Source organism: Arabidopsis lyrata (assembly GCF_000004255.2).
Source record: "Arabidopsis lyrata subsp. lyrata unplaced genomic scaffold ARALYscaffold_6, whole genome shotgun sequence".
NCBI lineage: Eukaryota > Viridiplantae > Streptophyta > Magnoliopsida > Brassicales > Brassicaceae > Arabidopsis > Arabidopsis lyrata.
This window is the reverse complement of record NW_003302550.1, coordinates 1,773,161-1,796,860: the sequence shown is the minus strand read 5'-3', so window position 1 is coordinate 1,796,860 and position 23,700 is coordinate 1,773,161. Positions and strand designations below refer to the sequence as shown.

Below are 23,700 nucleotides of genomic sequence, written 5' to 3'. Positions count from 1 at the left end.
AAACATTATTTTGTTATCAAAATTGTTTGGAAGGCCCAAAAGAGAAAAAGCAATTATAAATACCCTCTTCAGACCTAAATCCCTAAAACGGTTATCGAGTCTCGCTCTTGTCGAACAAATTTTAGCCATGTACTCATCCACCATGGTAATCTTCTTCTTACTCATGGCTTTTCTGATTCACTCTGGTTTCTTATCTTTGTTTCTCAATTGATGGTTTCTTCACAAGTTTGTGAGAAAATTACTTCAAGTTAGTTAGTAGTGTTTCTGATTTGATCTCTTGTACTTTTTTAGGTTCCGAAACGGAATAATATTCCAAAACTGAGGTAAATTGAGAAATTGGTATGTGTAAGATGATGCATGTTTTCAGATGTCACGTTGATAGTATTATTATTGCAGTGACGTTGGGAGGATCAAGGTTACGGGATATGACACTGGTCTTCCTCTTGATGATGTCTACACGGCGTTGGCAGAACATTTCTCTTCATGTGGAGAGATCTGGGAGATTTATGTTCCCTTAAAATTTGATGAGACTAAGACGAGTCTCAACAGGTTTTGGTGGCTTCTTCCTCCTCCATTTCTTTCCAATTCATCAGCTCAAGTTAAATATCAGCTCACTTGTTGTTGTTGTTGTTGTTGTTATTTCAGTCATGGTGTTATTTGTTTACTGGGGGGACAAGACGCAGTAGATAAGGCCTTGCAACTTACTGGAAGTAACGTGGGAGGATGGAATGTCTCTGTTGAGGCTTATCCGTATCCGGCAAACGCAAACGAGTAAACACTGATTTCTTTAAAAAATAAGATTTGTTGATAATAATAATGTTTATCATCTTCGGCAATATCCTATTACTGCAGTAGGGTTATTGTAATAGTTGAAGGATATGACACTTCGCTTAGGAAGAGTCAAATCTCCAGGGCTTTGGTTAAACTTTTCTCTCCATATGGAACTATCAGACGCCTCTATTTTATCAAGAAGAGGTTTGTGGCTTCTTTCTCCCATGTTACCCAACTTTCAATTTATTTAAAATTACTCTTTAACGACGACAGACTTGTGAATTTTGTTGATAATTTTTCAGCTCAGTTAGAGCTTCTGTTCACGGAAAAGACGTAGCTGATACCGTGACTCAACTTAATGGGAGCTACATGCGAGGACGCAAATTAGCTGTTTGGGTGACTGCCAAACCGGAAATACCTATACGCCTCATTCGCCGCCGCGTCAATTTCAGTAAACCTATTCCTCCTCTCCAAGATCCTTCTGCCATGGATGCAGCCATTCCAAAAAGCAGGTAAATTTATTTTCTGACAAACTTTTCTATCCTTCTCCAGTCACTTTTGTATCCTATAACCACAATTCAAATATTACTGTAAAATTTAGCGCTTGAGGTTTTTTTAGCTACTTGACTTTGCCTTAAAACTGAATATTATTTAACTTCTTTGTTCTTTTTGGGATAATCAAATGTAGTCATGTCATTTGGGATATATCAGTTAGTACATTTGTTATTGGTATTCGATATTAATTATTAGCTCATAAGTAAATGGTTCTTTCAAATTCTTTCCCATCTTATAAATTTCTATGCTCTTTTTTTTTTGGTATTATTGCAGAAGTGAAACCTCCATGGCCCCATCTGAATCTGCTAAGAAGAATGAGAAGATAAGTGAGGAAGCTACAGTGGAGAGTAAAGCCTTTTCTAGTAGTGTTGAGAAGCAAACGCCTGACCTAGATGGCCTCATTGTTAAAGAGTTATGCATGGGAAACCCCAACGGCAAGAAAGCTGAGCCTGGCAAAAGGGTATGAACATTTAGTCCTAAACTGTTGGAGTTTTTGTGCAAATATTTGTTGGAGGTCAATCTATTGTCTCTGAGTGCAGGTAAGTGTCCATTATACTGGAAAGCTTCAAGGGAATGGGAAGATTTTCGATTCCACCGTTGGAAAATCACGTTATAAGTTTCGTCTAGGTTGGTATTATAACTTGATGCGAAAGTAAGAGCTTTATTAGTGTGTGAGTGGTACTTGGATACTTATGTGCTTGCTGTTACACATACAGGTGCTGGAAAAGTCATTAAGGGATTGGATGTTGGCGTCAATGGTAACCTAGCTAGTTTCTTACTGGTATTTCTTCACTAAATATGGTCAAATGGTGTTGTTTTGATCTCTTTTTGTAAATTTCAAAGGAATGCGTGTTGGTGGCAAAAGAATGCTTACAATTCCTCCAGCAATGGGGTAAAGCCTTTGCAAATCATCTCTTATCTATCTTTCTTTGGTAATGTGATGTTCTATTTTAAGCTTTTTTAATGAGAGATGATAAAATTGTCTGGCCTACAGCTATGGTGCGGAAGGTGCTGGTAGCATTCCTCCTTACTCTTGGCTGGTCTTTGATGTCGAGCTGCTTAATGTTAAATAAAGCTGTCCTCTAATCCCTCGAGACCTTCCTAAGACTGAATCCAATTAAAGCTTGCTGACGTGGCGGAAGTTTGTATATATAGTCTTTAAATAAGCTGATGTGGCTCAATTTGCTGACATGGCAACACGAAAAAGACTCTCAACTAAACTGATGTGGATGGTTTGAGAGGCTATGAGTTCCTTTTATTAGTAGTAGATTTTATATGATTATCTCACAAGTAAAGATGTCTTCATGCGTGTTACAATAATGGTTCTTTCAAACTTTTTCGTATCTTATAAATTTCTCAGTTTTTTTTTTTTTGGTATTATTACAGTAGTGAAAGCTCCAAAACACCAGACAAATCTTCTAAGAAGAAAAAGGAAGTCAATTGAAGAAGTTAGATTAACTTTTAGTTAGATTAACTTTTAGTTTAATATATATATATATATATATATATATATATATATATATATATATATATATATATATATATATATATATATTCAACGCCCAATCGTTCGTTTTTTAAATATATATACGAACTCATATAATTTAGGTTAATGATAAAAACAAATAAAAACTAAAAGTTTCGTCTGAGGGTTGGTTCTCTTGTGATTTTTAAAAGTTTAGAACCATTTGATGTAATGATAATTTTACATAACATGAAAGGCAAAATACGTATTGCCGTTTCTGCAAAACACCACTAACTCTTTCTTTCAAAAGTTTGTCTGAGGGTTGGACAAAGGACTGAGGGACATTGGAACAGAGAGCTTCAAGAAACTCATAAGATTCTTAATAGGAAAAAAAAAAATTTAAGACACGAAAACATGAAAAGGGTACTACTGTATCTGTATGTGTTGGTAAAAAGTCCGTCGAAGGACCATATGGGCCTTAGAGTCCAGGCCAGAACTAAATTCAAGGCCCAAAAGAAAAAAGCAATTATAAATACCAGACCTAAATTGATAAATCTGTAAAAGGGTTAGCCATGTACTCATCCACCATGGTAATCTTCTTCTTACTCTACTCTTATGGCTTTTCTGATACACTCTGGTTTCTTATCTTTGTTTCTCAATTGATGGTTTCTTCACAAGTTTGTGAGAAAATTACTTCAAGTTAGTTAGTAGTGTTTCTGATTTGATCTCTTGTACTTTTTAGGTTCCGAAACGGAATAACATTCCAAAACTGAGGTAAATTGAGAAATTGGCATGTGTAAGATGATGCATGTTTTCAGATGTCACGTTGATAGTATTATTATTGCAGTGACGTTGGGAGGATTAAGGTTACGGGATATGACACTGGTCTTCCTCTTGATGATGTCTACACGGCGTTGGCAGAACATTTCTCTTCATGTGGAGAGATCTGGGAGATTTATATTCCCTTAAAATTTGATGAGACTAAGACGAGTCTCAACAGGTTTTGGTGGCTTCTTCCTCCTCCATTTCTTTCCAATTCATCAGCTCAAGTTAAATATCAGCTCACTTGTTGTTGTTGTTGTTGTTGTTATTTCAGTCATGGTGTTATGTGTTTACTGGGGGGACAAGACGCAGTAGAGAAGGCCTTGCAACTTACTGGAAGTAACGTGGGAGGATGGAATGTCTCTGTTGAGGCTTATCCGTATCCGGCAAACGCAAACGAGTAAACACTGATTTCTTTAAAAAATAAGATTTGTTGATAATAATAATGTTTATCATCTTCGGCAATATCCTATTACTGCAGTAGGGTTATTGTAATAGTTGAAGGATATGACACTTCGCTTAGGAAGAGTCAAATCTCCAGGGCTTTGGTTAAACTTTTCTCTCCATATGGAACTATCACACGCCTCTCTTTTTTCAAGAAGAGGTTTGTGGCTTCTTTCTAACATGTTTCCCAACTTTCAATTTATTTAAAATTACTTTTTAACGACGACAGACTTGTGTATTTTGTTGATAATTTTTCAGCTCAGTTACAGCTATTGTTCACGGAAAAGACGTAGCTGATACCGTGACTCAACTTAATGGGAGCTACATGCGAGGACGCAAATTAGCTGTTTGGGTGACTGCCAAACCGGAAATACCTATACGCCTCATTCGCCGCCGCGTCAATTTCAGTAAACCTATTCCTCCTCTCCAAGATCCTTCTGCCATGGATGCAGCCATTCCAAAAAGCAGGTAAATTTATTTTCTGACAAACTTTTCTATCCTTCTCCAGTCACTTTTGTATCCTATAACCACAATTCAAATATTACTGTAAAATTTAGCTTTTCTTATTGAAATGGTTTTAACTAAATTCCTTCATATATAAGATCCTCCGGCATACTCTTTTCAAAACAATGAATAGAAGTCAGCTTGAGGTTTCCTTTGGCTACTTGACTTCAGTCCATTCCTTTGCCTTAAAACTGAATATTATTTAACTACTTTGTTCTTTTTGGGATAATCAAAAGTAGTCATGTCATTTGGGATATATCAGTTAGTACATTTGTTATTGGTATTCGATATTAATTATTAGCTCACACGTAAATGGTTCTTTCAAATTCTTTCCCATCTTATAAATTTCTATGCTCTTTTCTTTTGGTATTATTGCAGGAGTGAAAGCTCCATGGCCCCATCTGAATCTGCTAAGAAGAAAGAGAAGATAAGTGAGGAAGCTACAGTGGAGTATAAAGCCATTTCTACTAGTGTTGAGAAGCAAACGCCTGACCCAGATGAGCTCAATGTTGACGACTTGTGTATGGGCAACCCCAACGGCAAGAAAGCTGGTCCTGGCAAAAGGGTATGCGGTCCTAAATTTCTTACATGATTACTTGCAATGTCATAGATTATGCAACAAGTGGCAGTGTGGTAAGAATGTGCACATTTAAAGAATTGACATTGGATAAGAATCGAACAAACTAGTGCCTTACTTATATTGGATAGAAAGTTAACAAACAAATGTCTGATAAGAGATGTCAATGTTGGGGCTCATTCTCTTTTCTCTGAGTGCAGGTTACTGTCCATTATACTGGAAAGCTTCATGAAAATGGGAAGATTTTCGATTCCACTGTTGGAAAATCTCCTTATAAGTTTCGTCTAGGTTGGTATTATAACTAGATTGCGAAAAGAAGAGCTTTATTAGTCTGTGAGTATACTTATCTGCTTGTTGTTACATGCATGCAGGTGTTGGAAAAGTCATTAAGGGATTGGATGTTGGTGTTAATGGTAATCTAGCTACTTTCTTACTTCTTTTTTTATTTTTCTCACTCTCTCTATATATAATGTTCATCTAGAATGTTGTTTTTATCTCTTTTCTTTTTTGAATATTTTGAAGGAATGTATGTTGGTGGCAAAAGAAAGCTTACCATTCCTCCAGCATTCGGGTAAATTAAAGCCTTTGCAAATCATTTTTGATATTATTTTTTTCATAAATGTGATGTTTTTATTTTAACCTTATTTCTTAAAGATAGATAATAATATTGTCTGGCTCCCAGGTATGGTAGGTATGGTGCGGAAGTTGCTGGTACCAAGATTCCTCCTGACGCTTGGCTGGTGTTTGATGTCGAACTGCTTAATGTTCTTTAAAACTTCTCTCCAAGGAAAGCTTTCCTATGATTTGATGAGTTTTTTTAGGTGTGTTTTTACCTTTGTGAGTTTTCTTGCTTTATTGTCCTGACCTATTTATACTTATGAAAAAATAATCATAGTTTGTGGAATAAAATTTGAAGTACCTTTTTTAGTATTGAGTGTATTCGAATTATCTATATATATATAGAGGGAGAGCAATGTACTGTAGTTTATTAGTTGAAACAATTTGTTAAAAAAAAAAAAATTATCTTCTTAGTGTTAGATTTAAAGTACTGTTAATGCCTTAATGGGAGTATTCGTTTTTAGCCATAAAAAGAAATAAGCAATATAATATTGTGTTTTCTCCTATAATTTTAATTTACGCAACTTTATTGGTATTTTTTCTTAGTATTTTTCTTAATTAATTAAAAAAACAAGTAAACTCGGTTTTCAGGAGTGGGAAGTTTACTTAGAGGCGAAAGGCAAAAAATCGTTGACTATCCAGATATTTTCAGTCCCCATGCGTTTTACCGATCTGGGATATATTTTTTTCTCTCTTACGAGTGTTACTTATGATGATGGCACAGTGTATGTAAATCATATTAAGTTTGCAACAGGATTTTGCAGCTGCTTTTTTTAGCTTCGTTCGGCAACTAATTTAGCTGTATTAATGTACAACAATGTAATTAGAAATAATAACAACAAAATATTGCTTACCCTTTGGGACTAGATAGATTAAGATTATCCCCCACACTGTTTCCATTACTTCATTTAATTTCCTCCCTGTGACAATAGTCATGTATATGTTTAACAATCTGCAACTTTAAAAAAGGAACAAACAGCAGACAAAGATCCCAAAAAAAAAAAATACATGTATTAGAAGACCCAAGCAATTGTTTAGGATATGATTGATAGCTCATGTGGAATGTTACCTTTAAAGCAAAAGTAACTAGTGTCGCCCTTTTACCAAAAAAAAAAAAAAAAAAAACTAGTGTCGCCCTCCTGGGCAGCAAACGAATGCTGAGGGTATATGTGCATATCATGATTATAACAACTTTCAAATGGACGGGGATCTTACAAATCCGAGCGGTTGGGCGGAGGAACCGCTGATTTTATCAATGGTCTTAGCAAGTCCATTATAGTTGCAAAATTATGGACGCTTCCATGGCTCACTGGTAATGAAACATATGCATCATGAAGTCTATTCAAGGACAATTCTTAAACCAGAGATAGTTTGAGACTGCCGTTTTTTTTAAGTTCAGCAGGTTAAAGCCTTTTTGCAATGTCCCCAAGATGATTTAATATGTTTAAAATAGAATATCTAAGCTGCTCTCACGAGACTAGAAGAGGAATGATGTTACTAAAATATCAAACTCAAGACATTGGACACAACAGTTTCTAATTTCGATTCAAACCTTGACTGTATATTTTTTTGTCAACCAACAAGTTTGGAGATTTTAGATCTCTATGCACAATTGGAGGATTGCAGTTGTGAAGATAATTCATTCCCTTAGCCTGCATCAGATAACTGGAAAATAAATTCTATGTGAAGAAACACCAAGATCAGAAAGCAATCAACTTAATACGCACCCATACATGATACATGTGACTAAAGAAAATCAGACATACCACATCATGAGCCATACTCAGGCGACGTCTCTCATCTAATTTCTTTCTAATTAGCTCTGTTTGAAAGAAAGCATGGTATTAGCGTCATTAAGACTAAAGTTCTACACTCAACATATACAAATACAACCTTCAAAATCTAGGCAGCTATATACCTTGACAAATATTCTGTCACTATTGACAAATTTGGAGGTTGAGTGACCGCACCCATGAAGAGAACAATGTTAGGGTGGCGAAGGCGCTTCATTATCGCAACCTGACAGCGAATCAAGATCATGGAAGGATTTGTACACCAAGTCTATTACTAAAAACAAGATCAAATTTTAGTTTTGCACCTCTCTCAAGAACTCATTGACGCGCTCAGCATGGAAGTCTTGCTCCATGAGAATTTTCACAGCAACATACTGAAATTGATAGAGAATATTACTGCAATAATCAAAAACGGAATTCTTCTAGTGATAAATTGGAAAATTCGAACAGGAAGACAAATTTATGATATGAAGACAAGTATCTAACTTTGGGACACTTTTTTGTCGAAGTTTAATTTATGACAGTCACGGATATAATGATTTTGTCTTTTTTAACACCAAAGAGATCAAAAGTAACAACCAAATTTTTAGAGCGTAAAAAAGTCAGCTGTGTAAGATTCTGACAAAAAAAGTTCTTACCATGCCAAAGGAACCTGAAAGAGCAGTAGCTCAAATTAGAGTGGAAGGATTAAGGCAACATAGAAGAATGTAATCTCAAAATGGGTAGCACTTTTTTTCCTTATTAAGTTCAAGAACAGAGTACGAAGGAAAAGCACTTACTCAAGAATTACACATTTCTTTGCGTTTATAGACCAAATCATTAATTTTTCCGTAAAATTATTACCTGCTCCAATATTTTTACTGACTACTTAACATATTACACATTTCTTTACTGACTACTTAACATATTTTTAAATTGTTATTGGGCCATTTGAACAAAACTTATGCTCTTCGGAAAATCACAAGATTTTTTTTTTTGGTAGGATCGGAAAATCACAAGATTATAATCACGTTTGTTAACATTTTTTGTTAATCACAAGATTATAATAGTAATCTCAAGAACATTTTATTTCTGAATTTTTTTTGTTTAAGTTAAACTTTGCTTATCACATTAAATTATATACATTTGGTAATCCTTATTGCCAATGCCACTATATATGTGAATTTACTTTATGTACAAGGAACAAGATAATTAATGATTTGAACCATTTTTCTTTATATTTATGAATTTAGGGTCACTTGAATTGGTAAACAGCTTCGAAGTTAAGAAAAGATATGAACCTCCTCCTTGCCGGAGTCAAGAATTGGAAAAAGTTGTTAGTGTGAGTAAATTGCTAGTAAGAATTTTGAAACACTCTTTGCAGCATATATTGAAGATTATTATTCGAATCGTTGATTACGTAGAAAATGCCAAAGAAGATTAGTCACTCCCATGAAATGATGGGACAAATTTAAACATAGAATATTACCAAGAAAAAAATAAGAAAATTAATCGTAACCGTAAGTAATCCACGTGTGACGTATCTTAGTCATTCAATGGCGAATGAATCAATGAAATACAATTTGATTTAACAATGATAGTCGCCTCTTCAAAGTTTTAGTTTTGAGTCTGATTGAGGAGAGACCGAAATGAAGTGTTTACATAGCAGTTTAGGTAAACCGCCTGACGTTTGAATATAATGTTATGTTTGAAAAATGCTTTTTGTGGTAGTGAATGAAATATACAAAAATGATTAAGATGTTGGTTGTTGTCACTGCATCGTTTATTTGCATCCTAGTTTTGCACTTACATGTAGAATATTAATATTCATGTATATATTTACAAATTACAATCATAATAACATTAGCATGTATATTAACATATATAGATTAGAATAATAATCACGATAATAATAATACGATAATTCTGATAGTGGTTTGGCTCCAATATTGTAGCTTCTACGTGTAAAGGTATCTCAAGTCATAAGATTCCTAAGCTTTCTAATTATGTAACATTTTCCAACCCGGACAAGGTCAACCATATTTGTCGTCTTCCATTATTTTAGTCAAAAGATTACAAAAATAAAAAGGAAATTAAGAAACTAAACTAGGTGATATCATTGAGATTATTTGACTCAATGCATGTCTAATATGTTTCTATATTATAGAATTGGATATGAATGTTTAACTGTGTATAACCAAAGATGCTGCAGATTCTTTGATACACACACGTATAATTATACTATATCAACGTAACACTTCGGTGTGACGAAGATAAACACTTTTGGATTTTGGTGGGGTGGGTGGATTAATATAACAATACGAAACTTCCCTAAAAGCTGCAGTTACTGACAACATATGAGTCAAAAATTTCATATCGTGTAGAGCGCCAATTCATGAGTATGAATGCCACGAAATAGTTGAGGGTTTTCAACTTTAATCTACCGTTTAATAATCGATTTAAACACTAAAATCATGCTTTACAACAACAACAACAACTGGGTAGAATATTTTACGTATCCTATTTTAACAAGGATTTTGTTTTCCGAGAGATGATATTGGTGAAAGAAAGAAATCGAGATTTTTGGCACTATAGCAGTTGGAAGTACATTAATACTGGTGTAGTGGTGTTCATTTACTGGAATCATACATATACACTATCATTTTATTTATAAAATTTTGCACAATATCGATGCAACCAACATATATTTTGATAGTTGTGCCATTTTTTTCGTGTAATGCCATTTGAGTTTGAATACAATTCTACATGTTACTGGGGAAAAAAATAAAATATATATTAAATCTAAGAAGAGTATTAAATGCTAATCAGAATTGTTTAAGTGGTCTGTAAACCAAAAATGATTTCGTTCTCGACGTTATGGCGTGGTGAGGCTGTGAGCGGGCGTGTGAGGTTTAAAACTGAATAAAAAATCAGAAGCGTCTCCCTCACCATAGGTTCATAGTCTCCTAGATTCTTAATTAGTGTCACATAAATTTTGATGCAAAAATGTTAATGGGTCGGGTTTAATTTTTGAATTTGGGCCTAACTAATATTAGATGGGAATAAATGAATGACTAACGTATGTGTCAGAAAACTTGTAATTATCAATTGATAGTTAGGACTTAGGACACATAATGAATGTTTTTCCGTTACATATCACCTTACGTTTGGACACCTCCTCTTAACTCTAGTCGTCTTTGCTGCAAAAAAAAAAAAGAGAAGTAATTACTAATTACTAATTATTCTCGTTCAGTATTAAAAAGTTACGTAGACAAAATCTTCGGTTAAAACAATAATCGAATTCAAAGAGGAAACAATAATGACTAAGATTAAACAATTAATCGAACATAGTATAAATGTTTTGGTGGTGGAGGATAAAGAATAAAGCAAACCAAATAGATAGTAATCGAATTCAAAGAGGAAACAAAGCTAAAAGAAGGACATGTCCACGTGTAAAAGACTAAACCATGCTGCCCATAAATCCAAATATTTCTTCTACCTATGGAATTTGATCTGCACCAATCTGAATCCGTTACATGGTTCCGACTTTCATTCACCTTTAGATATATAGTAATTATCTAAACATTTGTCTATTGATCAAGGCAGCAAAGACGACGACTAGGTGGAGTAAGAAAATCACTTGTATATATAAATAAAAATTTGAATTTGAATCACTTGTAAGAAAATCACTTGAATTTGATAGGGAAAATTTGTCTATTCAAACATTCGTATTTCTGCATGTGATTTCTATACCAATGCCATGCAACATGCTTGCATCTTATCTCTCTTTTTTTTTCTTCTTTGGTTTCTTTATGTTGACAAACAAAGAAATATCTTTCTTTTTTTGTCTTTTTCAAATATGGTATCGTTAGATGATTTCATATGAACAAGATGTTTCTTTTTCTTTTATGCTTTTCCAGTTAGAAAAGATGAAAGAAAGGTCAGCAGTCAAGATCAAATTCTTCTATCCCTAAAGATTTTCAGATTCTTCCGGATAGTCAATGAGTTGTCATTAATTTATTTATCAAGTTATAATTAACGCAGCTTGGACAATAAATATATACTGCATGTTTATATCATTTGATCCGCTAAGGTTCATCGAATACTGTCATGTTCATGCACTCAACTCTTTTTTTTTTTTTTTTTTTTTTTTTGAGGTTGTTCGTACTTTTAAAGCTAGTATTTTCCGGAAAGTGCTAAAACGTAGCAAATTTCATTTTTCTCCTTGACTATTAATTAAGATTCAATCACAAACATATAATTTAATACGCATAAGTTAAAAATTATCAATTGAGTATATCTTTTACGTATTCTAATCACATATGTTGCTAAAACTCGGAATTTTGTGTAATATGTAAAACCGGAGCTTGAAAATTGGTGTCATGTAAATTTAAGAGCAATGAAAAATGTTCATGATTCATGCCAAGAACTCTTCTAAATCTAGGCATAAGAGGCCTCGAATAGTTCTAAGTCTAACTAATCTAAATGTATTGTGTTTAACAAAATGTAATACAAAGATTAGTTAGTTGGGATTTGGGAATAATTTATGATTTGGCAGTCTACTGTTGCTTAATTCCCACTCGCGCAACTATCCATTTAATAATTACTCGTAGTAGGGACCGTACTTAGTGTTATCATATACTCCCTCTGTTCCTAATTGTTTGATGTTTTGGAGTTTTCACACATATTAAGAATTCAATCATTGTTTAATCATTTCAACATTATTTCTAATTTTAAATATTTTAAATATTTATCAACCAATAGTAGCCTAAGAAAGTTAATGATTTATAATCATTGTATCTTGAAGTTTACAATTTACTATTATAAATCAATAAAAATAAAATAAAATACTAGAAAATCAATCTTTGTGGAACAAACAACCAAAGCTATAACATCAATTTTTTAAGAACAGAGGGAGTATACTCTTCATAGATTTTTGTTAACTGGTTTTTTTTTTTTTTTTGTATAAACGCTTTTAATCGAGGGCAATAAGGTAAATGATGCTCCATTTGCCCGTGGGGCTGAATTTGTAGACCCCACATGCTATTACGATCCGTCCTGACACCTAGGCCTGGGCTTTCGGTTATCCGTTCGGTTGGGTCCATTCGGTTTTCGGTTCTTTCGGTTCTAAAATTTAGTATCCATTCGGATATTTTGAAATTTCGGTTCGGTTTCGGTTTGGTTCCGGTTCTTTCGGTTTTAAAATTTAGTATCCATTTGGTTATTTTGCTTAGAATATTTTCGGATATTTCGGTTATTTTTGAGTATTTTCGAATATTTTTGGATATTTTTTGGTTATTTTTGAGTATTTTTACTATTTTTATAGATGTTTCAAGTATTTTTGATTATTTGGTCTATAAATAACTAATTATTTCGAAAATATAATTGTATTTCGGGTATTTCGGTTACCCGAAATATTTCGGTTCGGTACCGATTCGGTTACGGTTATTTCGGTTATCAAATTTAGTATCCATTCGGTTATTTTCAAATTTACGGTTCGGTTCGGTTTTTTTTGCTTCGGTTTCGGTTCGGTACATTCGGTTCGGTTTAATTAAAAGCCCACTGACACCGTTAAATAAAAAATCCGTCAAAATATTGTATGGGCTTAAAACAATTTTTTGTTGGGCTAGTTTTAATAGAATGGCCCAGACGAAGGAGATCTTCGATGATCCGCATAACAGAGGATCACTAAAATCCCTTGGCCCGATTAATAAATACCATCAGACATTTTATCCTTCACTTCACTCCCCGCCCTAAAAGTAGAAACTGCGCTCGAGAGCCTTCTTCTTCGATGCATCGAAGCCTTCAGGTCACACTACCTGTCAAGACAATGCCTGCTAAGAGAATGAAGTTCTGGGGTAAACATCTCCTATCTTCCTTCTTCTCCTTCTTCTACTTCTTTCTTCTTCTTCGTTCTCTGCGCTTCGCTTCCTGCATTTAGGGTTTTTTTTCTAAATCTTCTGGTTTCATCATTTTTCCATGTTTTTCTACTGTTTCTTCTATGGAATCGTCTGATAGCTAAACGAGAGACGAGATTAGTGAGTTTGTATGACATTGACATATTTAGTGAATAGACTCCGTAGAAAATTGGGGAAAACTGGAGACTTTTTCACTCTCGCTAGGTTTTCGTTACTGAAATCGAAAACAAAATTCAGTTTCTAGGATTTGTGGCTGACTTACTGATTTTTTCGTTTGCAGGTGTTGAAGTTAGGAATGGCCCAGCGCATCATATCTATCCTGGTGAAGGCAGGCCTCTTATAACTAGGGACGACCAGCCCTACGTACATTTCATCTCTCAGGTACTTTTGAATTGCAAGCTTGATTTGGTTTGATTTGATTTATAACAAGGTATTATATTTTACAGTGACGTTTTGTTTATTGAAGGTTGCTTTAGGAGAGAATCAGAACAATGGAACCGAACCAATCCAGCTTTACCTGATAGTTGGATCGGCTAAGCGTCTCATTGGAACGCTATCTCATGAGAGGTTTCCTCAGCTGGCTACGGCGATTGTGTTGGAAAGGCACTTTTCGCTGTCTCATACTTGGAAGAATGGGAGCGTTTTCTTCTCTGGTTACAAATATGATCCATATCCTTTACTACTAGTCGAACATTTGTTGTTATTGCTTAAACACTCTACAAGCTTTGTTGATGAATATGATTTGGGGGAATTGTTGTTTTGCTCTGTTTTTTTTTGAGTTCCTTGACTCTCTTTTCTGTCTCTCTACGCCTGACCAACGTAAATGCAGCTTTATATCCACTCCTGCTATGTTTTGTCCCCAGTTAACTGATTTTGGTTTATTTAAGTATATCATTCTCTCATAAATTGATGTGTCCTTCAGATGATGTTATTGATGTTGATGGTCATGATGATTATGATGATTGTGATTTTGAAGACTCTGGAGAGGAAGAGGTACTTTTGTATATATACTATTAGCTCAATTTTCAATTTTCTTTAGGCTCAGTGACATGTTAATTAAACCTATAAACAGTGTTTTAGCCCATTCTCACAATTCTTTAATCCTTATCATTGCTGCTTTGTTTCAGGAAGAGAAGCTTACTGCTGAACCTGACAGTGAGGAAGATGATGAAGATGACTCATCAGACGACGAAGTAGATGACTCATCAGAGGAGGAGACCCCAAAGAAGGTAACATGATAGTCTCTTTATATGTGCTTCTTGATGGGAAGCCTATGTTTGTTCTGTCTTATTACCCTTCTTTTGGGATCAATTTCGCTGCTTCTGTGGTCAAACTCGGATCTGATTATAATTTTTCTTGGTTTATAAAAGCCTGAAGCATCCAAGAAGAGATCTGCAGAAGCTAACTCCTCCAAGAACCCTGCTCCCAACAAGAAGGCTAAGTTTGAAACTCCTCAGAAAACAGGTGATTAATCCTTTTATCAATCTCCCTATTGAATACTTATTTTTACAAAAGAAAGGAAGATGGATTTGTTAAATTTAAAACACTGACAAAAACAGATTCGAAGAAACCGCATGTCCATGTTGCAACTCCTCATCCATCAAAACAGGCGGGTAAGAATTCTGGTGGAAGCAGCATTGGAGAGACTTCGAAGCAGCAGCAGACACCGAAGTCTGCAGGAGCATTTGGGTGCAAGTCGTGCACCAGAACCTTCACTTCGGAAATGGGATTGCAGTCTCACACAAAAGGCCAAACACAGTGCAGCTGCTTAAAAAGAAGAAGAAGCAGCTTGATGACTACTCTCTATAATATCTACTCTAGAACTTTGATGTCTTTTGGTACTTAAAATCTAGAACTAGCGAGTGAGCCAGTTTTAGTTGGTCTGTTTTTTTTCTCAGGCGTTTCATCCTGTTTTTCTTGATCGTTGGTAGCTGAAACTTTGCTAAACCTTTGTTTGTGTTTAGTGATAATATGGATATTAAGTCTCTTTGGAGGCTTTTGTAGTGAAAATCTAGATTTGAAATTCTGTCCAAAACACATTGATTGAAGATTAGTTAGCAAATCAATTTGTACAATAACCCAATGGACCCGAAGATAAGGAAGGATTATTAGTATGCAACCACATAAGATTGCGGCGTATATAAAATACAATATGAAGAGTTTATTAACGACAAGCAGGTTTGTCCGAGTGGTTAAGGGGGAAGACCACAATACGCAATGACTTGTATGTATAGTTGAAAGAAGCTCTACCACCACAGCAAAATCTCTGATGAAATAAAGAGAAAAACCAAACATAATCTTCACATTCTTGTGGAACAAGAAAGAAAACATCTAATATTGTCATTAAGAGACAATTTCATGAATAGTTGTAATAAAGAACATTGAATTGGTTTGAGAGACGAAAGAAAATAATATTACACTGTTACCCTTCCAGGCTTTGTAGAATCTGATATGAGAAATGTGTTTAGAAGAAGAAGCCGTCATGAGAATATGATCACCAGAGGGAATGCAATGAACCTGACTAATCATTCTCTCCCTCTGCATTTTCTGTTTTCTCCTTGCCTCAAAAACCCATACATAAAGCCTTTCTTTACAAAAAAAATTCTTCAAAGATTCTATAAATTCTTAACTGAATGTGAGAAATTCCCAAGTTTTTTTTTTATTTGGTATCAGCCAAATTAAAGATGGGTTTTGGGGATTTCTGTATTTAATTTTTGTTTCCTTAATAATCCAATGCAAACCAATCCCTTCTGCATGCAGTCTTTGCTCTCTCTCTCTCTCTCTTTCTCTCAATTTTAATTTAATGCATGTCTTCTTACGTGAACATCATTAAGTCTCTTTGGAGGCTTTTGTAGTGAAAACCTAGATTTGAAATTCTCTGTCCAAAACACATTGATTGAAGGAAGATTAGTTAGCAAATCAATTTGTAACATAACCCAATGGACCCGAAGATAAGGATTATTAGTATGCAACCACATAAGATTGGGGCGTATTTTTTTAATACACTCTTTGCGTTGTTTTTAATCACAAATTTTCACCACTAAAGTAAGTTGTAACGAGTTTCTCATATATTTTTTTCAATTGAATGTTGTTTCCAACCGTTTCTTAATTTTCTTTTGTGTTTGTTGTTTATCAAACAGTGGGAACAGAGATGGTAATGGTTCACGAGGTTCCTTAACCTCCACAGACCACAGATAATGATCACTTCCAAGTCACTTTCTCTTCTGGGCCAAGGTTCCTTTTCTAAGACAAAAACAGATTTTCTGTTTTGCAATTTCATAATGTTAGATACCTTAAATAATGCAATAATATTCCAGGTAATAATTGTCCTGTGGATTATTTATATTCTTGTTAAAGGGATCACTGACATTGAGATCCACTTTCTTCAAGTGAAGTTCACGGCGATCGGAGTTTACTTAGATATCCTTCAGATGAAGAAGTGGAGAAAAACCAAACAAGTATATATACAATATAACGGTTTTTAGTAATACAAAATCATATGTTTTCAAAAATCATACAAAATCATAACGGTTTTAAATATGTTTTGTATTACTTTAATTTTTTTTTTTTTTTTTTTTGGTAAAACATTACATATTTGTACTACCACTGAGATTCAATTACAATGTTGTTGAAAAATGACTTATAAACACAATTAAATCATAAGTACTTAAGTTTTTTTTTTTTGATAATGATGCTACATGTAGTTTATTCGTACCACACAACTTACAAAATTATTGGTGACCATATATCCTTTGTCCCCAATTGGTGATTTTTCTAAAATAATGCAAGTGGCGAGGACCAAGAGATTTGATAGCTAAAAACAAATGGGCCGAAAGAAACATTTATTTTCCATATACAGTAAATGCTTTTTTTTGAGAAAAACCGGGAACCAATTGGTCACCGGTTCAGCATCTAAGTACGGGTCGTAAAATTCAAACATAAACCGAACCGAATCGATCGATACGCCGCGTTTTGGATTCGTCGGCGAACACAAACAAAGCTTCAACGGCGACGTGTTTCACCGACCTCGAACCTCCACTCTCCGGAGATATATTATTATTATTGAGGCGCTTGATCAATCCAATATCGATTTTTGCACTCCAGTTCAGGCCGCGACGATTCCTTTACTCTGCACTTTGGCAAATGTGAAACTCTCTGTTACTTGTTGGAAGCGGAGAGGTGAAAGCAGATCGGTACACCTGGAAGGCTTTCAGATATAATGGAACGAATAGATTTTCGAAATCAACGAGGTAGTTTTCTTCTTTAATCGGGGATTTATATATTTTAAGATGGATCTTGTTGAATCTATTATCTATATAGCTGGATATTGTTATGTTGTCTGAACAACTTGCAAGTTTGGTTTCTTACTTAAACTGACTCGTTTTGCATATCAAGATTCTTATTCTAAATTCAATTTGGTGAATTACATTATATCTCACGCTTGCCAAAGCAGAGGAGCACAAACAGAGCTGGGGCTTAGGAACCCTGTGCGAGTTAAAGTTCGAGCTGAGTCCAAGTCCGAATCATCCCAGCAATTGACAAACTCGAAAACCCCTTTCTGGTCTTCATCTTGAGGTACATATTATAAGTTCAATATATACATAGTATGTTTCGGGGTAGCAAGTTTTTCTTTTGTATCCTGCATTATCATTTAGCGACCGTGACCTGATTTATGAAGATTTCTCTTCTATTGTATGTCCTTCTCTTGGTAGCAAGCAAGTTTCCTGATATTTATCATATCTTATATTTCCTCACTTATGCGTTTTTCTTCTCCTTGTCTCTACTACAGTATATGGAGTGCGAAGCAGATAAGATATCATCACAACTAGTGGATCTCCTCATCAAGAACAGTAATAAAAAAGCTTATAGTGTAAGTTTTAAAAACATTCCACACCGACTTTTAAAATGAAGCATCCTTCATATGTAGTCTAATGTAACTCTGCAGATTCTCTTCATGTCCTGTGCTTCTGTTGATTACTGGCTGACTTTGATGCTATTCCCATGTTATCTAAGACGTATCTGCTCCTACTTTCAAAAATTCCTACTCTCAAGTCCATATTGTTACTAGAGGTTTTGATGAAATATACTTTACACATCAGAATGCAAGAGGCAAGGCATTCATTAGCTTCTGTGCACAGACTTGATATTCCAGGCATTGATTATGTAGTTCATCTAGATTCAGTAATGTTTGTTTCCATATTGTTTTGCCATCTTTGTTGCTATGTTTATGATTCAGAGGTTCGATCATGTTCATGCAGTATGATCCCACCACAAGACCAAAATATGTTCAACCACAGGGCCGGCAGAACTGCAAGGCTGGGAAGACAAAGGAGGGCCATTGTGTTTTTACTGTCCCATGTTTAGCCTTGAGCACTTCATGTTCTCTTGTGCCCCCACGTTCTCCATAGTTACATCACAGAGCATGAAAAGCTTAAAAGTTCACTTGCATATGTGCGTAGGAGGAAGCCTATGTAGAGTTTATCCGCATAAGAAGAGTCCCTCTGGAAGAGAGACAAAATGATCTGAGGACGCATCCGATGTCATCCCGATTGTAATAAAACCTCCATCTGTCTGTCTCTCTCTGTTGGTCACAACGCTTACTAATATCTACAAGACTACAACAATGTGTTCAGATACGTTCAGCTGCCTTGAAGGACCGAGCCAGTGTTGGCGGGATTAAAGGAATTTGTTTCCTTTGTCCGTGCTTATAAAGAGCAACACTGCTCTTTCATTTTCAGGTTCATTCATGAGGCTCAGTCATTTTTTTTTCTGTTTCTACAAATTCTGTATCCCTCTTATCAGTTTTGTGGTGGAATGAACTTGTAATCGGAAAGCTAGCCTTGGAATATGGCCTCCTTGTATCTTTCGAGCGAGTGTTACACACCCGTTGAAGGTGTCAAGTTTGAAGACATAGAATTCAAGTAGTTTTTCTTTTTACAAAACCCCTAAACACTAATGATGATATTATTCTATATCCGCTTTCTCCCATTCGCTTGATACATTTGGTAAAGTGAGTTTACATATATCTCTACACTTACAATGAGTCAATGACAAGTTTTAGAATTAGAGGAAACAAGCTTTTGTAGTACTCTGAAGTCTTTGTCCATATCCGTGTTCTCAGGAATCATATACTTTCTAACTCAACGAGTAGGCATTTTAGTAGATGTTTCTGCTGAAGAAGATAAGACTAAAGAAGATGAATTAGCGAGACTGAGATGATTCTGATGAGAAGAAACACCGACCCTGCAATGCTTGAATTTGTTGTAGCAGAATGGACTAAAAGCTGTGTGTGTTTCTACTACTCTCATGTCTGTTAGTTAAAAAAAGAAAAGGTCAATTTAGTGAGCATAGCTTTTTGTCTTTTGCGTTCTAGTTTTTGAAATTCACTCTTATAAAGATATTAGATCCTTCACAAAATAGATGCTAAAACAGAGTACAACAACAACACAAACAATGACTCTAACATCTGACACTCAATAGGCAATAAAGTTATTAGACATGGTTTAACAAACATAGATAAAAGATCAAAGTAGGAGGAGGAGGGGTGAGAAACATGTGAAATGGCGGATGGACGACAAACTTCTGTTGAGAGATCATACCTGTCAAAAGAAAAAGGAAAGTAGTATATCAGTATTTATTTCACAGGAAAATAGTAATATAAAAATGAACGTAACTATGGAGTATCAGTACAAATAATCATCACAGAAGTGTGACAAATTTACGACAACAAACTAAAGGTTAATTTTCTAATTTCTATACAACCAAAGTGGTCATGAAGATCAATAAGAACATTGTTGCAAACGAAACCTCAGCCACCTAATTTCCGTAAGAATATTAATACATTTTATGATAAAGTAAAAGACATACCACCATCTCAACATACTCGAGCACCAGAGAGTATGGAAGGCGGGCGAAGCGGAGATAACCACGGTCTCCATGGTCAACATCTCCGTTACTATCCTGCATCTCGAAGTACGGAGTCCCATCAATTTCATCTGTACCAGCCCCTATAAAACAAAAAAAAATTCAAATTAACATTATACAGAGATAAATTTCCTTTTGTTTATGTTAATTACTAATCATCATCATTAAAAAAATGCAAAATTTAATCCCGTAACAAGTTAGCTGTTGAACATACCTGTCAATAGCATGCTGTGAGTAAGAGTCTTTTTATAAAAGTCGGGATTATTTTTAAAAGTATCCCATTCATCATCAGTTGGTTTGTATATTCCCTACCAGGAAAAAAAAAGAAAAATTAAAGTCACAAACGAAAATTAATCTACGAAAATTAATCAACGAAAATTACTTACATCTCCGTTACGATGCTCGTAACTTGGAAACCACAATACAGTGACGGTGACTGGAACCTCATCTTTTGCCAAATCTTCAAGTAAAGTGTCCCATCTTTCAGGCTGAAGGTCAACTTCATTCTCAACTGATATTGAAATAGCTTTATAAACCTGCAAATCACAAGTTTATTCACAAACCAAAAACAAAAAGAGAAATAAACAATTTTCACTAACAACAACAAAGAGAAGGAAACAATTACCACTCCTTTTTTAGACTCGATCCCAACAACCGTAAGAGCATGGCTCGCATCTGTTATAGATTCAATGACACCCTCATCCTTTGAAGGTGTTTTAAGGAAGAGATCCTCTGCCTTAAGATAATCATCTCTCGGCATCTTTCCACTCCTCTTTAGGTTAGCTTCCAATTGACTTGTAAGAGCATGTGCCCAACAATCCTCACGTGTCTGGTTAGCAGGGCATGGCGTTAAAAGAGTGGGATCGTTGATTCTACACGTGTCAAGTCTGATTTTAGACAGATTTTGAATCAGACTCTCTCGCACTTGTGGCGATACTCCAACCGGAAGCTTTTTTAAAACTCTTCTATGTGTCAAGAGCTCGTAAGAAGGCCACTGCGTCTCAACCTGAATACTCTACAAAATTAACGGACGAAAAATGAACATAAGAACAACATCATCAATCTTCTTAAGAAAAACAGAGATTTTTTGTTGAGAATCCGTCTCTTACCAGCAAATCCCTTCCTAGATCTATAGCAACAGATCTGAGTACCCAGATAACGAAACTTCCTTCAAGATACCTTTGTGAGCAAAGGAATCTGTCATCAAAACCAACATCTCTGCTTAGTACCACTAAAGGAGATACTGCTATGACGACAGCGGGCTCTTCCCGATGGAGAACGAATTCGGCGACCTCTTGGATCCGGCCGGGAATGTCGGAATACTCAAGGAGACGGACATCTGCTCCAACGTCATCTTGATTAACGACTCTCACCATAACGATTTCGCCGATTTCGGGCATGAGAGATTGAAATCTCCTGGAACTCGCCGCCGCCATTGTTGAAATGTTGAGAATTAGGTTGGTTTCGATTTTGGAAACTCACTTTAGGTTGGTTTCGATTTTGAGATTCGGTGGGCTTTGTTGGGCTTGAAGTGACAAACAAATAGGGAAAAGAGTAATGATGGTTAGACTTGTATCTAAAACAACAGAATCAGAAGAAAAAAAGTTGGATAATAGATCAATATTTATTTTAATTTTTTTGAAACAAGAAAAAAAAAGGAGTGATGATTTTGAAATAAGAATCCGAAGTTCAGAACAATTGTTAGAAAAATTACAAGGAACAAATAAGTTCATTTTGTTTTGACTAAAACAAGTAGTAAGGTATAAATTACTTACCAAGGAGGCCTAATCCTCTCAATACGACTGGTCATCATCGGCGGCAATTGACGACGGTTATCCATCGGCAGAGCTTGAAACGAAATAAGAGAACGGAAGAGATCTAAAATTTGTTATGTATATGAATGAATTAAAAGGAGAAGTTGAAGATTAGATAGAGGATTGGTTTTTTTATATAAATAGAGCGTGAGGTGGTGAGATAGGCCAACAACTTTGCTAATACACATGTCCAATCAATGGTTCACACCTGTCAAAAATCTTACCTGATTACGTCTTTTTTTTTTTTTTTTAGTTAATGATTCGGTCAATAATCAAATTTATTAGTTAATGATTCGGTCAACTAAACCTTTGATTAAGGAGTTAAATTTGGAGATTCCCTGATTTTACGGCCTTATCATCTGTATTTTATATTTAATACTTGGTAATAATTACTTTCTTTTTTTCTTACTATAAAATAGGTGATAGTTGCTTTATATTAGTAGATTTCATTCCGTAGTTTATTATTTTACCATAAACGTATGTATTCTATATTTAATACTAAGGTGAAAATTGCTTTTTTCTTCTTACTATAAAATAGGTGATAATTCATTTCTATTTGTAGATTTCATTCTCATATTTTACGGTCTTACCATAAACATCTGTATATATTTAATATATTAGGTAAGAATTGCTTTTTTTTTCTTTACTATAATATAAGTGATAATTGTTTTATAGTATTTGGAGATTTCATTCCCATATTTTAACGTCTTACATAAACGTCTATATTTTATATTTTATACTAGATATTAACCCGCGGTACACCGCGGGTCTATATTTTCCCTAAATTAAAAAATGATTTTTTTAGAATTTCCCCTACTAATATGGTAAACCGCATGTCAATATTTTATAACTAAAAAATCAAAATTTAAGTTGTATTTGTTTTATTTAGTGTTTAAGATTGTATAATTGTATTTTGATCGCTAATTCTAGGATTTCACCCGTAATATGCCATCCCGTATTAATATCGATCTAAATCCGTCCCACTATATAACTCCGTCCCGTGAAATTAAACATCATTTTTGTAATTTTTTTATAAAGTTCAAATATTTCTAATATTTGAAACTTCATAAAAGTTTTAATACGACCCAAACTTCATAATTGTATTTTGATTTTTATATCTAGGATTTCACCCGTAGTATACCGTCTCGTATTAATATCTTTTATAAATATTTATAATGTTTAAACTACTTATAAATTCTTATAAAATTCAAATATTTATAATATTTGAAACTTCATAAAAGTTATAATATTATAAATAATTAAAACGTTTAATAAAGTTAGACTTTTAAAAAAGTTTAAATAATCATAATATTTAATTTTTAATAAATTTTAAATATTTGGATCCACATTTATACTATATACTATAGAAATTAGAGTTTATGAGTTTAATAAGTATACTTTAATAAGAATTATTATAGTAATAAAATTTACAATCAATTATATATGACATAGCTTATTATTTATAATTGATATTAATATAAATTTAAAATATCACTAATACATCGCAATAACACAT

At 34.4% G+C, this 23,700-nt stretch overlaps 3 protein-coding genes, 3 long non-coding RNA genes and 2 pseudogenes across 8 annotated transcripts; 5 read left to right on the top strand and 3 right to left on the bottom strand.

Annotated features, from left to right (window-relative positions):
* The first annotated feature begins 50 nt into the window (after positions 1–50).
* LOC9309255 lies at positions 51–2,692 on the top strand. Its single transcript, XM_002873141.2, has 11 exons — positions 51–145; positions 292–323; positions 397–549; positions 646–771; positions 853–975; positions 1,074–1,283; positions 1,600–1,786; positions 1,866–1,953; positions 2,043–2,084; positions 2,170–2,218; positions 2,321–2,692. The coding sequence occupies exons 1-11, from the start codon at positions 128–130 to the stop codon at positions 2,397–2,399; spliced, it is 1,107 nt and encodes a 368-aa protein (XP_002873187.2). The 5' UTR covers positions 51–127; the 3' UTR covers positions 2,400–2,692.
* Positions 2,693–3,335: 643 nt separating this feature from the next.
* Positions 3,336–4,978, top strand: LOC9307203 (annotated as a pseudogene).
* On the top strand, positions 4,500–5,911 carry LOC110227850 (peptidyl-prolyl cis-trans isomerase FKBP15-3). The gene is made up of 6 exons (XM_021023663.1): positions 4,500–4,525; positions 4,940–5,126; positions 5,339–5,426; positions 5,510–5,551; positions 5,661–5,709; positions 5,821–5,911. Exons 1-6 carry the CDS (start codon positions 4,500–4,502, stop codon positions 5,909–5,911), a joined length of 483 nt encoding a protein of 160 aa, XP_020879322.1.
* Positions 5,912–6,474: 563 nt separating this feature from the next.
* Positions 6,475–8,469, bottom strand: LOC9309254. Its single transcript, XR_002330919.1, has 4 exons — positions 7,855–8,469; positions 7,675–7,775; positions 6,972–7,578; positions 6,475–6,676 (listed from the first exon to the last, which is right to left on the bottom strand). It is a non-coding gene; the product is annotated as an uncharacterized LOC9309254 (long non-coding RNA).
* Positions 8,470–13,090: 4,621 nt separating this feature from the next.
* On the top strand, positions 13,091–15,469 carry LOC9307202 (annotated as a pseudogene).
* A 20-nt stretch (positions 15,470–15,489) lies between these two features.
* LOC9309253 lies at positions 15,490–16,044 on the bottom strand. The gene is made up of 2 exons (XR_002330917.1): positions 15,865–16,044; positions 15,490–15,712 (listed from the first exon to the last, which is right to left on the bottom strand). It is a non-coding gene; the product is annotated as an uncharacterized LOC9309253 (long non-coding RNA).
* Positions 16,045–17,136: 1,092 nt separating this feature from the next.
* On the top strand, positions 17,137–19,420 carry LOC9307201. 3 transcript variants are annotated; one of them, XR_002330908.1, is made up of 5 exons: positions 17,137–17,696; positions 17,900–18,021; positions 18,236–18,316; positions 18,392–18,609; positions 18,705–19,420. It is a non-coding gene; the product is annotated as an uncharacterized LOC9307201 (long non-coding RNA). The 3 variants fall into 3 exon arrangements; XR_002330909.1 differs by having other exon boundaries at positions 17,897–18,021; positions 18,392–19,420; XR_002330907.1 differs by having other exon boundaries at positions 17,141–17,696; positions 18,392–19,420.
* A 343-nt stretch (positions 19,421–19,763) lies between these two features.
* Positions 19,764–22,476, bottom strand: LOC9309252. Its single transcript, XM_021020341.1, has 7 exons — positions 22,146–22,476; positions 21,480–21,895; positions 20,996–21,385; positions 20,757–20,906; positions 20,585–20,678; positions 20,314–20,453; positions 19,764–20,045 (listed from the first exon to the last, which is right to left on the bottom strand). Exons 2-7 carry the CDS (start codon positions 21,804–21,806, stop codon positions 20,040–20,042), a joined length of 1,107 nt encoding a protein of 368 aa, XP_020876000.1. The 5' UTR covers positions 21,807–21,895; positions 22,146–22,476; the 3' UTR covers positions 19,764–20,039.
* Between the last annotated feature and the right edge of the window lie 1,224 nt (positions 22,477–23,700).